Source organism: Schistocerca americana, chromosome X (genome assembly GCF_021461395.2).
Source record: "Schistocerca americana isolate TAMUIC-IGC-003095 chromosome X, iqSchAmer2.1, whole genome shotgun sequence".
Taxonomy (NCBI): Eukaryota; Metazoa; Arthropoda; class Insecta; order Orthoptera; family Acrididae; genus Schistocerca; species Schistocerca americana.
This window is the reverse complement of record NC_060130.1, coordinates 433665669-433683924: the sequence shown is the minus strand read 5'-3', so window position 1 is coordinate 433683924 and position 18256 is coordinate 433665669. Positions and strand designations below refer to the sequence as shown.

The 18256-nt window shown below is 37.9% G+C and overlaps 1 protein-coding gene across 1 annotated transcript in view; it reads left to right on the top strand.

The window, feature by feature from the left end:
* Positions 1-18256, top strand: part of LOC124554740 (voltage-dependent calcium channel type A subunit alpha-1-like) — a 339549-nt gene that overhangs the window by 45776 nt on the left and 275517 nt on the right. Inside the window, exon 2 of the mRNA XM_047128387.1 lies at positions 803-886. Within this exon, the coding sequence (XP_046984343.1) occupies positions 803-886 (84 nt within the window). The remainder of the gene's footprint in view (positions 1-802; positions 887-18256) is intronic.

The following is an 18256-nucleotide window of genomic DNA, read 5'->3' as shown; positions in this document are numbered from 1 at the left end:
AAAGTGTCAGCAGCAGAAACTTCATATTGTGTATATGGAATGAGTGCTGATAAAAAAAAATTTTATCTTAATTCATACAGTTTTATGTACCAAAATGATGTTAAAAATGTTAATTTCACTTTTAAACTGAAGTCTTCATGTCCTCAGTGACAGGAGAATATAAAAAAAAAACTGGTCATGTATGTCGATTAATTTAATTCACTATATTTTTTGTGGTTTATATTTTTTGTAATGTATCGAAAATACAGTTTGAGTAACCAATGACTTATCTGCAGTATCATATTGTGGTATTATTCATTCCATACAATTTGGATAGCTAGTGATATACTCTTGAGTGTTTCATACATTCCTATGAGTAGTAGCAGTTTTCGATTCTGGTTTGTAATGGTTGCTCTAGCACTAATCTGCATTGTTATGAGCAAGAAACAAATGTTAATTTATGTCAAGCCTCGAGGCTCTTCTTATTCTGATCACAAGGAATATTGACTGAGTGATGGGCATCAGAAACATTTATATATTTTCTCAAATTTTTGGATGCAGAAACAGAATGTGAAGGAATAAATAAATGTCTTTTCTGTGTAGCACAATATTTTTAACAGAGACAAAACTGGAAAATGATACTGTCATCTGTTGACTTATTTAAATACTGATGAGCAGATTTAAGAAATTTTTGAAATGTCAGTACATTTAGCACTGTCCATCATTCAGTCTCATTTCTTTATCAGCATGATACTAACTGGTTTAGGCATAGTCTTGTAATTAAATATATGAAATAAACTTCTTATGTATGCGTTGGTTACAGAATTTCTTCAAAGATCCTTGGAATACATTTGACTTCATCACTGTTATTGGCAGCATTGTAGATGTTTTAGTTATTGAATTTGGGGTGAGTATTAAAATGACTACCTTTCTACTAATTTTAGAAAAAATAGAGGATTTGAAGGTTTATTTATAACAAAGCATCCACACTTCAAAATGTTATATACATAGTACAATTTAAGAAACTTTTACATGTATTTTACACATACTGTAATAACAGCAGTGATAAAAGGGCAAAAGTCTGACAATCTACTAGAAAGCATGACTTTTCTGCTTCCTTATAAATCATTAATGATGAACGGCTACAATTCTATGATATTTTAAAGAACCAAACACGGTTAAAGAGCCATGGTTTGTCTATAAGAATAGAGTTGAGTTCCAATAATGGGCTGAGGTTTCTGGAGGAGGTAGAACTCTAAATCTTTCATTTTCTTTCTCTTTTTATGTGTATGTGTCTAACAATTGAGAAATATACATTAGATGAATAAAATGGCTATAATTAAGTGCCTTTGAAGGCTTTTTTGACTATTCATGTATAATGATTAGATGTTTTGCCTATGGGGGAAACCTAGAGTTCCACATGTCTTGTCATTATTCTGAATTATACAGTAAATTATGTTCTCCTTTTATACACAGAATAGCTGTTGTTAATTTTCTGTTTGTTTATTAGTGCAAGGTACTGTATATACATACTCTTTTACCATTAATGACTTGACAACAGATCTTCTTCTCTCTCTCTTTTTTTTCCCATGATGGTTTTTCCTCATGTTGTAGTTCATATCTGTGGTCGTTTTGTTCTCTCTGTTTTGTAATAAAGCAAACATTTCTATGGGCATTTTGGGGCAGTCTGTTCTTGCATTAAACCATCATGTGAGGTCTTTAAAGACAGATTCTGCTTGGTTTTACATTTGGCATTTGATTTTAGACTCTCCCAGTTTCGTAAGCCAAATGGTTTGGTCCTTCCCGCTATGAAGCAAAATACCATCATGATGAAAATTGGAAGAAGTTGTCAGGAATTGGTTGTGCATTATACTCTGCGTACCATCATGTGTCCTCCTCCATATTTCAGTAACTGAACACTACACTGTGGTAGATGTACTTACAAGAGATTCACCATGTCTGTTGCATCCTTCAGTCATCTTATTTTGTTCATTTGTCAGGTTATGTGGGATTATGTGTGACCATGTAAGCCAAGTCTCTACATAGTTTATAAAATGTAGATTAGAAGAATTACAAAGGAAATAAATCAGAGATCTATAAAAAACAATAAAATGTGAGAGACTGCATGAAAAAATAACACATTACTAAGCAAAGTTCTCAACTACTGTGAGGAACTCTTGTACATAACGGAAAGAGTATGCCACAACAAAACCTCTCAGGTTACTTTTCAAGACTGGGGGTTTATCATTCTTTGTTTTTAATTCTACTGGAAGCTTATGGAAGATGCAATCTAACAACAGTTCTGCTGGATGGCAGAAAATGAAACCTGCTGAATAGTGCACACCTTTCTGTATAGTGCTTAAGGAAGTGTTATCCAAGTGTAAATCATTTTTCTGTGTAGTGTTCTGTGAATGAATGTTGGAGTTCCTTCTGAATGAATCAGTAATGTCAACAATAACTCCCACAATGGAATATATGTACAGGGACTGGAATGTTAGAATTCCGAGACACCTGAAAGTAGGCCTATGCAAATTTAAAAAATCGACGTCACAAATCTGCCTGACCATCCTTTTCTAGGCTAAGAAAATTCTTGGCAAGTGTACAGACACTAAAGGAAATAATACAATGAAAGTAAACAAAGTTAACAAACCTCAGTTTTTCAGTGTCAGGTACAGCAGTGATTATTGGTAGTGAAGATAGGAGCATTTAGTTTTTGCACAAGCTCTTGAATGTCTGAAAGCTTTCCATTTATCCTCAGACTTAAGAATTTATAATGATTGACTTCAATAACTGTTATACCACCTTGGCTCAAAAAAAAAAAAAAAAAAGTGCTTTTACAAGAGTTTTGTGTCAGAAATTGTATACAATGCGTTAATCTGTGACCTGAAAGCCACATGATGTTGTTACCAACTACCTTATTAGCTAGATCATTCACATTACATTCCATGTCACTCATAATAACACTTATGTCATTTGCAAAGAGAAGTTGTTTTGAATTGGTTTTCGTATTTAGTAATCGAGTGTTGATATAAATACAAAGAAAAGCACACTCGGAACAGAGCCATGTGGCACCGTGCAACCTTGCATGATGCCTCAGACTGAAATCTCTCTTCTTTTTATTGACATTGGAGGATAACATTTTCCTTTCTCCCTGATCCCTTAATGTTCCATCTTGTGCAAAAGTATTGCATGGTCCATACTATCAAATGCTGTATAATCGTGGGATAACTACCTGTTAATCTCTAGTCTTGAAATAGTATGGGAAATTTCTTGTGCCTCTGTGGAATAACACCCATCTGTAGCATAAACTTGGGACAAGCTATCCTGTGATTTCATGCTTCATTACAGAGGTTGTCTAGACAATATATTTGACGAATAGTCGGAATTTGCTACAGAATTGGACAGTAATGATGAGATTTTTCAGAACTATTCTTCAGAGTGAAAAGAGATAATAAAGTGAGATGTAGGCTCAATTATTTGAAAGGAAACATTGACTAAGAATTTATAACTAGATTTCGTCTGTCACAGGAATCTGTACTCAGTCTTTTTAATCTTGTAAATGGGAAACTGGATCATATGAGTGAAAGTGAGCTCCATCTACATCTACATTTATACTCCGCAAGCCACCCAACGGTGTGTGGTGGAGGGCACTTTACATGCCACTGTCATTACCTCCCTTTCTGGTTCCAGTTGTGTATGGTTCGTGGGAAGAACGACTGCCGGAAAGCCTCCGTGCCCGCTCGAATCTCTCTAATTTTACATTCGTGATCTCCTCGGGAGGTATAAGTAGGGGGAAGCAAGAAATTTGATTCCTCATCCAGAAACGCACCCTCTCGAAACCTGGACAGCAAGCTACACCACGATGCAGAGCACCTCTCTTGCAGAGTCTGCCACTGGAGTTTGCTAAACATCTCCGTAACGCTATCACGCTTACCAAATAACCCTGTGAGAAAACACGCCGCTCTTCTTTGGATCTTCTCTATCTCTTCTGTCAACCCGACCTGGTATGGATGCCACACTGATGAGCAATACTCAAGTATAGATCGAACGAGTGTTTTGTAAGCCACCTCCTTTGTTGATGGACTACATTTTTTAAGACCTCTCCCAATGAATCTCAACCTGGTACCCGCCTTACCAACAATTAATTTTATATGATCATTCTGCTTCAAATCATTCCGCACGCATACTCCCACATATTTTACAGAAGTAACTGCTACCAGTGTTTGTTCAGCTATCATATAATCATACAATAAAGGATCCTTCTTTCTATGTATTCGTAATATGTTTTATTTGTCTATGTTAAGGGTCAGTTTCCACTCCCTGCACCCAGTGCCTATCCGCTGCAGATCTTCCTGCATTTTGCTACAATGTTCTAATGCTGCAACTTCTCTGTATACTACAGCATCATCCGTGAAAAGCCACATGGAGCTTCCGACACTATCTACTAGGTCATTTATATATATTGTGAAAAGCAATGGTACCATAACACTCCCCTGTGGCACGCCAGAGGTTACTTTAATGTCTGTAGACGTCTCTCCATTGAGAACACCATGCTGTGTTCTGTTTGCTAAAAACTCTTCAATCCAGCCACACAGCTGGTCTGATATTCCGTAGGCTCTTACTTTGTTTATCACACGACAGTGCAGAACTGTATTAAATGCCTTCCGGAAGTCAAGGAAAATAGCATCTACCTGGGAGCCTGTATCTAATATTTTCTGGGTCTCATGAACAAATAAAGTGAGTTGGGTCTCACATGATCTCTGTTACCGGAATCCATGTTGATTCCTACAGATTAGATTCTGGGTTTCCAGAAACGACATGATATGTGAGCAAAAAACATGTTCTAAAATTCTACAACAGATCAACGTGAGAGATATAGGTCTATAGTTTTGCACAACTGCTCGACGACCCTTCTTGAAGACTGGGACTACCTGTGCTCTTTTCCAATCATTTGGAACCTTCCGTTCCTCTAGAGACTTGCGGTACACGGCCGTTAGAAGGGGGGCAAGTTCTTTCGTGTACTCTGTGTAGAATCGAATTGGTATCCCGCCAGGTCCAGTGGACTTTCCTCTGTTGAGTGATTCCAGTTGCTTTTCTATTCCTTGGACACTTATTTTGATGTCAGCCATTTTTTTGTTTGTGCGAGGATTTAGAGAAGGAACTGCAGTGCAGTCTTCCTCTGTGAAACAGCTTTGGAAAAAGGTGTTTAGTATTTCAGCTTCACACGTTTCATCCTCTGTTTCAATGAAATTATCATCCCAGATTGTCTGGATATGCTGTTTCGATACACTTACTGAAAGACCAGAACTTCCTAGGATTTTCTGTCAAGTCAGTACGTAGAATTTTACTTTCGAATTCAATGAACGCTTCATGCATAGCCCTCCTTACGCTAACTTTGACATCGTTAAGCGTCTGCTTGTCTGGAAGGTTTTGGCTGCGTTTAAATTTGCAGTGAAGCTCTCTTTGCTTTCGTAGTAGTTTCCTAATTTTGTTGTTGAACCACGGTGGGTTTTTCCCGTCCCTCACATTTTTACTCGGTACGTACTTGTCTAAAACGCATTTTACGATTGCCTTGAACTTTTTCCATAAACACTCAACGTTGTCAGTGTTGGAACAGAAATTTTCGTTTTGCTCTGATAGGTAGTCTGAAATCTGCCTCCTATTACTCTTGCTAATTGCTAAACAGATAAACCTTCCTCCCTTTTTTTTATATTCCTATTTACTTCCATATTCAGGGATGCTGCAACGGCCTTATGATCACTGATTCCCTGTTCTGCGCTTACAGAGTCGAAAAAATCGGGTCTGTTTGTTATCAGTAGGTCCAAGATGTTATCTCCACGAGTCGGTTCTCTGTTTAATTGCTCGAGGTAATTTTCGGATAGTGCACTCAGTATAATGTCACTCGATACTCTGTCCCTACCACCCGTCCTAAACATCTGAGTGCCCCAGTCTATATCTGGTAAATTGAAATCTCCACCTAAGACTATAACATGCTGAGAAAATTTTTGTGAAATGTATTCCAGATTTTCTCTCAGTTGGTAAAAGGAGCCAATTATTAACCTAGCTCAGTTGTTGAGTGTAACCTCCACCCATAATAATTCACAGGAACTATCCACTTCTACTTCACTAAAGGATAAACTACTACTAACAGCGACAAACATGCCACCACCGGTTGCATGCAATCTATTCTTTCTAAACACCGTCTGTGCCTTTGTAAAAATTTCGGCAGAATTTATCTCTGGCTTCAGCCAGCTTTCTGTACCTGCCCTGGTGTCACGTAGGATAGTTTTACTGTGTACTGTATCTGCAGTTCAAGGCACTAGCTGGGACACATTTTATAGTTTTATTTAGTAAATAAACTGATCATGTGTCCAGTAATGCTGAAAGAGCCACAAATTAATCTGCAGCTAAATATTTTCATGTACTTGTGTTTCGCAAAAACAGTGGAAAACAGGCATAAAATAATGAAAACTTTCCCTCTCGGGACTTACAGCTGGGTAGAACATGCAAACTTTTTTCTTTTCTGTGCTTTGATGCTAGAGGCGATTTCTAATGTTCTCACAGTGGTTGTACTTGTATAGCAAACAATATTATTCCACCCTCTCCCTTAGTCTAAGTATTAGAATGATGGGCTCATTATTGATAGAAAGAAGCAAAACTCTCTCTCACTTAGCATCATGTTCATTACTTTTGCATAGGTTTTTGTGAACCAAATAGATAATATTTTAGTGCCGTTCTGAATGTGTCTATCAATTTTGGTCAGAGTCAATGTGATGGTGGTATTACCTATAACATCTATGACTGATATTGACTTAAACAGACTTCAGTTGTCACACAGGTTGTCTCATGTCATTTTTCTTTCAAAGAGTCTATTTCATCAGTGATGCAGTTGTTGCTTCTGACTCACATATACTTTTCTTGAGCAGATTACTTCTGTCTGTTGGAGAATTTCATTGGTATCGACAAAAGGAAAGCCAATAGGACTATTTTTAGGATCTCACAATCCACTTTTTTCCTTGGCCCTGCCTACATGATGCGTCCAAACATACAGGAGGAACCTAGTAGAGCACAAAGAGTTTCTTCAGAATGTCTTCATTTCCACCATGATGGTGTCATAAATTATACCCTATAAAAATGAATTCCTCAGGTGGTGAAACCATCATCTAATCTGCAGTACATACAATGCTATCCTTTCTTCCAGGAGTGCTAGTTTTGCAAGGTTTGCAGGAGAGCTTCTGAGACATTTGGAAGGTAGGAGACGATATACTGGCAGATGTGAAACTGTGAGGACAGGGCGTGAGTCGTGCTTGGGTAGGTCAGCTGGTAGAGCACTTGCCCGCAAAAGGCAAAGGACCCGAGTTTGAGTCTCAGTCTGGCACACAGTTTTAATCTGCCAGGAAGTTTCTAATTGTAATAGATTATTTGGAAATCTTGTGTGCTGTCCTATAGCTTGCACGAAATAAGTACCAGAATGTTGACAACATTCACATTTCAGACATTTTTCAATGGCTATGAAATGGATGACATCATACAGTGTAAAAATTTAAAATATTTATAAATACATTTTGGTGGACACTGCCTGTGGATTATGTGGCAACAGTTACTACACTCAATAGCATGACTCTGGGTTGATTCCTTTCAGTATAAATATCTGTGCACTCTGTAGAGAGTGAATAGGTTTTTCTTTGAAAATTCAAACTCCCCTGCACATCCTTCAAATATTAGGACTTTACAGTCTTTTGATATGACAACTCCTTTGAATAAAACACCAAATTATATAAACAGACACTCTTCCCATCCGGAATGAACTCCCTGCATAGAAATCGCTTAACATGTATCCTCCAAAACAAGCTTTACATAAATGATGCTTTGAGATACACAGAAGTTAAAATTCAGATGTATTAGAAGTTCATCTATTGTATCACAAATTCCTCTCATAGTTTGGGAAAATAAGCTTACTGAGCATTCTGATCTGCACTTCCCACTTATTGAACTAACAAGGAACCTCCCTCATACAGGTATACCTCTGATCTGACTTCATCCTTAAAAAGGCCTAGCCCTTCTACATATTATCACAGGAATTTGATGTATACTTTCACTTAAAAGCTGAACCAACCATCCCTTTCCAATGCTATTCAGGTGTAGACTATTTCTAGTATAACTCAACGTATCGCTGAAACATGTATCTTGTCAGCACTCATCAGTACCACCCGAAGTCCTATAGTAACTCACCTCATAACACTGTCGATACAGGTTGATTTAATGCTAAAACAGTTGTACAAAGTGAACATTAATTTTCTGAGTTGGAATAGCAATTCTGTCCAAATTACCACTTATACCATATGCCAATCCCCACCAAGACTATTCCCAGCCCATATCCTCAAACTATCACTATCTGATCCTCTTTCATTCAGTCTCTAGACAGAGCTTCTAAGTCTTCTGCCACCTTACTGAGTCCTGGTGACTTAGTACTCCTTATGTAATGTCCACTGCAACTGTTGGTCTACATATGTATGTACTGAAAATGTTGGTTGCATTCCTCTGTTAACTTCACCTAAGCACTGGTTTGTTGGCTGAAGAATTTGATGTAGGAAGTAAGATAAAAAGAAATGTGAGCACTGTCCTCTGTATGTAGTGTATTGACAAAGGTTTCTATCCTGGAGTGCCACCTTTGCCAATCAATCAATGCCATAGCAAAGTAGCAGCTACAGCTCCTTTGTTCAACAGGAGTGAGGTGTGCTGGTGACAGCTGTATATATCAGGTGCACTGCTGCCACATAAATTATGTCAGTGATAGATTAGTGTTTGGTAATCTAAGTTTTGCTGTGATACTACTGTGATGAAAACTTGTATTAACAGTTCTCATCTGAGGGAAAAGCTTTCTAATTGCCAGTTACTGAAGAAGGATGCAACAATAGGAGTTGGAGAGCTGGCCGTCCCCTCTCAGCCACCTCAATTGTTGCTCTGAAGTGTATTAGTGTGCAGATTAAGATCATTCTTGAAGTTGGATAGACTGTACCACAAACCAAGCTAAAATATTATAAATATGACATCAATTAATGTAATTTGGCTTGAGATCATCAAATGAAAATACTGTAGAAAGGCCACAATGTATAGGTGACTAAAAGGATTGGCAGCAGTATGTATTCTTGTAAGTAACTCAAAACACAACTTAAAAACAAATTTTTCAAACTTTGTTGGTAACCCTCCCAACTTCCATTCTAGAAAGTTAAATGAATTAATACAACAAAAGGTACTTTTTCTAAGTGTTTGTCAGTAACAAATAATGCTTTACTAGCATCATACAAGTTTGCATGTATAGTTACAAAGTATAAAATGCTCCCTATCACTACAGAACAACTATCAGTTAAATCTACCAGTTAATCCACATTTAAAGAATATCACAATTTAAGAGTCAGTGTGGAAACTACTTTCAAATTTGTGTTTGTATAATATTACCATCAGTTTCCATACAGTCTTAATGCAGAATTAATTGAATAACTAAAGGAAATGAATTTAGGTTGCAGCTTGATGAGCCCAAGGACATTTATAGAGGTGCATACTGGATTTGTCACATATGGTTCTTAGATATTTCCATTGTGGAGGGCATCTCTATTGTAAAAGTATTACTACAAGTTAAAAAAAAAACCACCTCAGGACCATTTCAGTATACTGAATACATTTATGTTTGAAAATAACTGTGAAAGGATAAAGTGCGTTTATGTTTGTACTGACATGGGTTATTCACTGTCCAACTGTTATGGATGATTGCAGACCATTGTTTGAAACAAAACTCCAGATTCACTTTGGAATCATGTCAATGTTCACAAAGAAGCGCTCAAATCGGAGTAGTTAAATACTCCACTGTATGTAATCTTAAAATGTTTGTTGATTACAGAAAATTATGTAAAAACTCAGCCAGTGCAAGTAGGCTTGTTCAAAAATTTGTGTGAAAATATGTGAGCTGAATACATATCTTTGTTTTATTACTGCTACTCATACTGACAGTTATGAAGCAATGTATTGCTTCATATGTTTCAACCATGACAAAAAAAATGCACATTTCTCTTCAAGAAGGAAAGGCACGAGCATGCTGAAAAAATTTATAGAAGGTTTTTTTCCCCCCTCATTTGCATATTAGTGTTGCAGATTTAAGTTTTTTGAAAAATGGAGAGAAGAGGAAAAAATGATAAATAATGGAGATTCAGGGTAGTATGGATGATTATTTTCCCTTGTTCTACCAATTTGTAGTCACCAGTGAAGTTAATTTATCTTGGAATTTACATTCTGCTTCTGAAGATCACTTAACACAGCATGTAAAAAACAGCAGCAGGAGACAATGGTGTGTGTGAGTTGTATTCGTGTGAACGTTTGTGTGTGTTCTCTACTTCAGAGGAAGGCCTTTTGGCTGAAAGCTTGTTGTGCCTGTCAGCGACTCAACATCTCCACTACATGGTGAGTAGAAATCTATCCTTTTCATAAGATTGCCATCATTCCATCTTGGATTTTCCATTGTTTGGAAAAAAAAAAGATCCAAAAATTTATATGTATTCAAGACCACTTTAGAGCCAAAGCTCTACCTGACAGTACTTATTTACAAAAGAAAACTTATTGAGTGGTTTATCACAGTGCCAAAGCCAAAATTTGGCATTATGGAACCTCATGATTGTTGCATATCAGTAAAAGACGAAAATCTACTGCTTAGTAGTAAAGCTACTAGTGAACATTACTTCCATTAGCAACATCCTATTAGTGTGATGCTGGTTTTTTCAGTCACTATAATAAAGTACAAATATCATCACAAAATTAACAGGAAATAAGGTTAGCTGTATACATTTAGATTCTGAGATTTAAGGAGTTGTGAAGAGAACAAGCAACTCAGGCACCCATGTATTATATTAATGATAAATGTACTCAGTCATTCATAATTTTAAAAGATTTATTATTATATTTCTAAACTAATGTATCTGTGTCAGCTGAGCTTTTCAACTGCATTAGATAAACCAATGTTTTTACTTCAGGCACTGTCAGTAAATTCTGACATGTTAAGGGCCTAGGGAACCAAAGAAGTGTGGGAACCACTGCTCTAGAATCCTTCCAGTGACATATTTCTTATTGTTTAAAATGTTGGAAAGAACTGATTTCACGATCTTTTTCAATGTACCACACATTTTCCATTGAATAAGATGTAAACACCTATGCAGAATAGTACAACTACTGACATCACTCCTGACACCAGTTCAGAGTCTGTACCTGTATTTTCTAACTTAGCTAGCCAATTTGACTTCATCATATGCTAAACACACCAACAGTAAATGCCTGTGAATGTTTTTGCCCTCTGTGGTTGAAAGTAAGACTTTATATCTCCCTTGTATTTTCACTTCCCACTACTTTACGTACTACTGAATTGAAAGAACTTGCCCAAAATATCATAACAGGAGGAGCAAAACAACTGACACTAATTCTTCATCTTCCAGATAATCTGAGCTCTTGTTGTAGACTATTCCAACCACTGTATCAAATAATTATGTCTGCTAAGTGTTCAGGGTGCTATTCTGGCTTATGATGTGCTTTAGTGATCTACAGATCAATGAGAGAGAGAGAGATTCCTTGTACAGTGGCATACATTAAGATTTTCATATAAACAGATCTGAGGAAAATATGAACATTTGTACGTGTGACAGTGGCCACCTTTTTCTATGCTACAATGTGACCATTTACGACAAATTCAGAAAATAAATATGGTGGCAGACAGAAAATTTCCTTTTACTATCACCATATTAATGAAAATGTCTTAATCATCAAATGTATCTTCTGTCAGTGCCACATTATTTCTCATTATTTATCTTTTTTTTTTTTTTTTTTTTTTTTTTTTTTTTTTTTTTGCATGTAGTCATCAAATGATGACTTACGCACATGTACTATTTGTTCACAACGTTACTGCATATCATAGCTGTGTACATAGGTTTAATACAAATAAAATTTTAACTACAAAGATACTATATATCTTTTATATAAATATATAGTGTTTTGAGAAATTAAAGATTATGTAGTAAGGTAATACGTGGTCCACTCACATTAATGTGGCCACCGCTTATGTTCAACATCAAAGTGCAATAGCCTCTACAGATGGCATATGGCAGCAGTAGCAGTGAAAGCCATATAAATGGTGTCCGGGAGGAACATGGAAAACAGTTCAGTCATTGTCGTAATGTGAAAACACAGTTATTTATCTGACATCCTTAAGGTGCATGATTATTGTCTTTCAAGCCAGATCATTGTCTTTCAAGCCAAGGGTGGAAGCATTTCTAGGAGGACTATGTTTGTAAACTGGTCACGTGCTTTCATGGTTAAAGTATGCTGTGCATGGCAAAATGATGCTATCCAAAACCGCTGCCAAGACAGCTGTGGTGCACCACAGGACACAGATGACAGGGGTGAACGACAGCTGTGAAGACATGGACAGGCGAATAGATGTGCAGCTGTTGAGCAACTGACCGCCCAGGTGAACCGAGGGGCTACCAACAGTGTTTCCTCAATGACTGTTCTGTGAACGTTGCTGTGTATGAGCCTGGTTTATGCACCTGTGCCAACTGCTGCTCATTGGCAACAAAGGCTGCAATTTGCACACCAATAGCACAACTGGACATCCACTGAGTGGTAACAAGTAGTCTCTGTAGATGAATCGTGGTTTATGCTCCTTTGGATAGATGGTCGTTGACACATAAGATGTGAAACGTATGAAAGTAAAGATTCCAGGCCAGAGGTGAGAGCATTATGTTCTGAGGAATGTTTTCATGTTATTCCATGGATGAGCTAGTCATTCTGGAAGGCACATTTTATCAACAGAAGTATACATCTATCCTTGGGGACCATGTCCACCCCTATGTGCAGTTAGTTTTTCCTCAGCATGATGGCACTACCAACAAGACAATGCAACATGTCACACATATCTCAGTGTACCTGCACGGTTCAAACAGCACCAAGATGAGCCTACCCTACTCCTGCAACCACCAAACTCCTTGGATTTAAACCCAATTGAGAATCTGTGGGTCAGCCTTGATTGGGCTGTTCAGCCAGGCATACTCAGCCGAGACACCTAGCAAAGTTGGCCAGGACATTGGAGCCGGCATGGCTCCACCTCCCTGGCAGTGCTTTCCAGAATGTCATTGACACTCTTCCTGTGTGTCTCATAGCAGTCCACACTGCAAAATATGGTTATTCAGGCTTTTTGACAGGTGGTAACATTAATGTGGCTGGACAGCGCACTTTCTACACTTAGTTGCGAATTTTTATGTGTGCATCTGACTTACAATTTCTGTCCTTCAACTCCTTCATTCTACATCTATATTTATACTCTGCAAGCCACCGAATGGTGTGTGGCAGAGGGCACTTTACGTGCCACTGTCATCACCTTTCTTTCCTGTTCCAGTTGTGTATGGTTCGTGGGAAGAACGACTGCCGGAAAGCCTCCTAGTGCGCTGGAATCTCTATAATTTTACATTCGTGATCTCCTCAGGAGGTATAAGTAGGGGAAGCAACACACCCTCTCGAAACCTGGACAGCAAGCTACACCGCAATGCAGAGCACCTCTCTGCATCTACTTTCATAGCTTCTTTCACTGCTTTTAAAAATTTACACACACACACACACACACACACACACACAGGATCACAACAGGTCTCCATGTACCTCAGACTATGTATCAGCTTAACAGCTCGCTTTTATAGCACCAGTGTTCTGTTCAAGTGGACACAAGCAGCACAATAACTGTCTCATAGTATACCATTTTCAGCAATTTATTATATTCTATTTTGGACAGCTGGCTTAGCAAGTATAATGCATTGCTTGCTTTTCCACGCACAAAGTTTCCATGGTTTACTCATTGACGATTTCCATCTCAGTGCAGGCCAAGTAATTTGCAGTCTTCAGTGTCTATGTACAAAATTTTGCAAATATTTTCTGTACTCTGTGGAATGCCTGCTTTGAAATCCAGTAACTGTGGTTCTGTACTATTGGTTTTTAGGCATTGGTTACTTAAATGTTTAGTCAGTTTTATGTTTCATGTGCTGAACAATGTGTTATCTCCTTCCAATCACCACCATAGAAGAGCAGAGAAGTGTTGTCAGCGGAAGTAATTATCTGGGAATTAGAATGTTGTATAATGTCATTTGCATATATGAGAAAAATAAATGGTCCTAGTATTGAACCCTGTGGCTTACCCTGCATTACTGTTTCAGTCGTAGACCTAATGTTGAGTTTTTCCACGCTGTTCTGATAGATGCTTACATATGTGTCACCTGTCACATATGTGGATGTATCAGGGGTCCTATATCACTCCAACTGTACATGCCCCACAACACTGCAGAGCCTCCACCAGCTTCCAGCTTGAACAGTCCCCTGCTAACTTGCAGGATCCACGGATTCATGAGGCTGTCTCCATAACCGTACACATCCTCTGCTCGATACAATTTGAAGCAAGACTCTTCTGACCAGGCAATGTGTTTCCAGTCATCAACAGTCCAATGTCGATATTGACAGACCCAGGCGAGGCATAAAGCTTTGTGTCGTGCATTCACCGAGAATACATGAGTTGGCCTTTGGCTCTGAAAGCCCATATCGATGATGTTTCATTGAATGGTTCACAATCCGACACTTGTTGATGGCCCAGCATTGAAATCTGCAGCAATTTGTGGAAAGGTTGCACTTCTGTCACGTTGAATGATTCTCGTAAGTCGTCGTTGGTGCTGTTTGTGCAGGATCTTTTTCCAGCTGCAGCGATGTCAGAGATTTGATGTTTTGCCAGATTCCTGATATTCATGGTACACTGGTTGTATGGGAAAATCCCCAATTCATCGCTACCTTGATGCAGTGTCACATCGCTCGTGGGCTGATTATAACACGACGTTCAAACTAACTTAAATCTTGATAACCTGTCATTATAGCAGCAGTAGCCAATTTAACAACTGCGCCAGGTACTTGTCTTATGTAGGTGCTGCTGAATCCAGCGCTGTATTTTGCCTGTTTACATATATCTGTATTTGAATACACATGCCTATACGTTTCTTTGGTGCTTCAGTGTAGTTAATTACAGAATTTGTGCAAAAATTCTGTGACACTTGTTATGGTGTCGCAATCTTTTGTAAGTACCATGTGGTGTTTCTTCAAGAAAATTGTTTCTAGTGGAAATGACACTAAATTGTGCCAGAATAAATGACTCAAGGACTTTACTAAATTTGACCATTGATGATATTGGTCTGTAGTTAGATGTTTCTTCCTTTGATCCTTTGTAATGTAGTGGTTTGACAATGATTCTTTTCAGAGCACTGAAAAATATGCCTTCTGTGATGCTAAAATTTGTGAGATACAGTATGTATTTGGTTTAACCATAAAATTTGTGCTTTTTTAAATTACTGTGCTGGAAAGATCATCTACCTGAAATGCTTAGTAGATATGTGACTGCAGCTGTGGTGCCAGTTGGCTAGAGAAAATGCTTGTTGACAATGCTACAAAAAGTTTTTTCGCCTTGGGTCAAATGACCTTTATATCGTATTTTTTGCTTCCTCTATTGTATTTGTATGGCTGGGAGAATGGCGTGCTGACCACATACCCCTCCGTATCCACATCCAGTGATGCCTGTGGGCTGAGGATGACATACGGCCAATCAGTACCATTGGGCCTTCATGGCCTGTTCAGGTGGAATTTAGTTTTTTCTATTATATTTATACATGTTATATGATATTTGACAGTGAAGGTCCAAGAGGCACATCTTGTATTTTCTGAGTGTGATAATAATATTTCACATTTACAGTAACATATTCAAAATTTATGTAGCTTTCACTGTTTTCTGAATATTCTTGAATCCTAAAGTAACTTTAACACTAATTAAGAATGTAAGTTGTATGCCCATTCTGTGAGATGTTATTTTGCTTATGACTCTCACATGCTGTTGCACATTATTTTGTATCAATTTTATTTAATAAATAAATGATTACTTGAAGTTTTTACACTTTTTACATGCAAATTATTGCAGTGTCATTGTTTGTACATACTTAATCTGATACCTTTCATTGTTATCTTTTAGTGAAAACCTGATTGACAGCTGTAAAAAGGTGCATTCATTAGTTAAATTTTACTGTGCACTTACTAATAAATTTGAAATATGCATTTGATCTTTCAGAGTTTACCTATAATACCCTGTCAGATGACTCCACTGTAAAAGTTCTTTAAAATGGTGCATACAGGTTTGCTGTAACATATGTGGTTGTGTGGAAATCAGTGTATGACATGTCATACAGCAGAGAAAATCTGCACAGTTTAATGCCAGTTTCTGCAATCATAACCACCAGTTACGTGACAACTTTCAAACAAGTGACATGCATGAGATGACAGATCTTGTGTGCTTCTCCTTGTCTCTTTAATTATTCTGTCTGCTCTCTGAACTCACTCAGCCCTGTTCATTTTTGGATTTGGGTCATACTGGCAATCATATAGCCTTGCTCAGTGTAGCTCTTGGTCACAGTTTGGTGTTGGTCCTTCATTCATGTGTACAGATCTTTGGTGGTTAAGCTCACATAAGTGGATATTCAGAAGTTGCAACTTACTTAGTATATGACATGGCTTCATTCATAGGTAACCCTGCCTCCGAGAGAGAATAGGAAATATGTGGTATGAAACTAGAACTGATTTTGCTGACAAGGGAACTGCCTGTCTCACATCCAAAACCGAACACAGATCAAACAAGAAAACAGGAAGAAGGTGTACTGAACGGTGGAGGGGGGGGGGGGGGGACAGTGAAAAACAGTGAAGAGTCCAAGCTTAACAAGTGCAATAATGAGGGAAACTGAATAGCAGTGGAGCTGTGGTTAGTGGTTAGTAAAGCAGGTTCGAAACTCCCATGTGCCATTTATTTTTTTTTCACAACATTATGAACTGTCTGTTCAGTCACTGAAATGTCTGTTCTCTTTCTGTAGTCTTGGCAGTAGTCATACTATACATTGGTTATAGAATGTAAGTCATGTGGTAAGAATATGTTACGGTTGCAAGTAAACATGATGAGTAGTGAGAGCAGACTAGATACCATATAGATGTCTCAAGGAATTAAAACAAAATAAATGGGTGTGAACTATGTTGCAACAAAGGAGTTCAAGTCAGAACTTCCAAAATGGAATGCAACTCAAAAAACATTAAAAACGTGTTTTGACAGAGCACAGAGAAACTGTGATTGTGAAACTTGCATTCATTTGTTGCAGCTTATGTGACAAACTATTATGTTTTCATTATTTCCATGGGAGTTATTACAATCACGTTCATATGAACACCTACATCAGACTAGGAGGCATATCTCAGTCACTCACCAGGATCACAAATTAGGTGTGTCAGTAAGAGATTCATATCATATGACACACGTACTGTTGCTAATGCTATGTATGACACACCAGACGTGTTTTCCAGTGGAGGATTCAGTTGACTTGTCACCTTGTCATCAAACAATTGCAGTTCCCATTTGAAAGCCACTTCCTTTTGCCTGCTAATAGAATAGTTGTGCACAATCAACCGCCATTATAGGTCCCTCCCTTACACCTCACTGTTGCGAACGGACATTACATCATTACAGACACAAATCTGAATACACAAAAAAAAAAAAAAAAAAAAAAAGAAAAAAAAAAAAAAGGAGAGAAAAATGGCACAAGGGAGATTTGAACATGGCTAGTCCACTTGGTAGTCTAACATCGTGACCACTTAACCACACCATCGATCTGGCAGGGTCCTCTGTATTGCACTTCCTGACCATGGACCATTGCACTGTATCTATTTTGCTTTTTTATTTTTTTCACAGTTCAGTACACCTTATTCCTATTCGCATGCTTGAACTGTGTTCAGTTTTAGACGGGCTGTCCACTGGGCCCTCTGACCACTAAATCTGAGGGGCATGTGTGACAAGTTTCCCTTGTGAGTAGTATTATAGAATGGGACTTACAGTTCTGGGGGGAGGTGGGAGGGGATATAGGCATGATATTTCTCATTTTGGGACATAATAGAAGTTGAAGTTTCTGTCATTCCATCTAAGCTGCAACACTGGGACCATGTAGTTGTGTGCAAGAGAGAAAGCTCATAAGCTGAAATAGCATGTTCCAGTTCTTATTTGTGTTCATTGCCTCTGCTACATTGTACGTGAGTATCTCTACTCATTCTATTGTCTGTTTTCCACTTACGATTTTCCAGTATCATGTTATTAAATATTTGTTCTTTATCTCTAAGAACTGATTCATCTCAC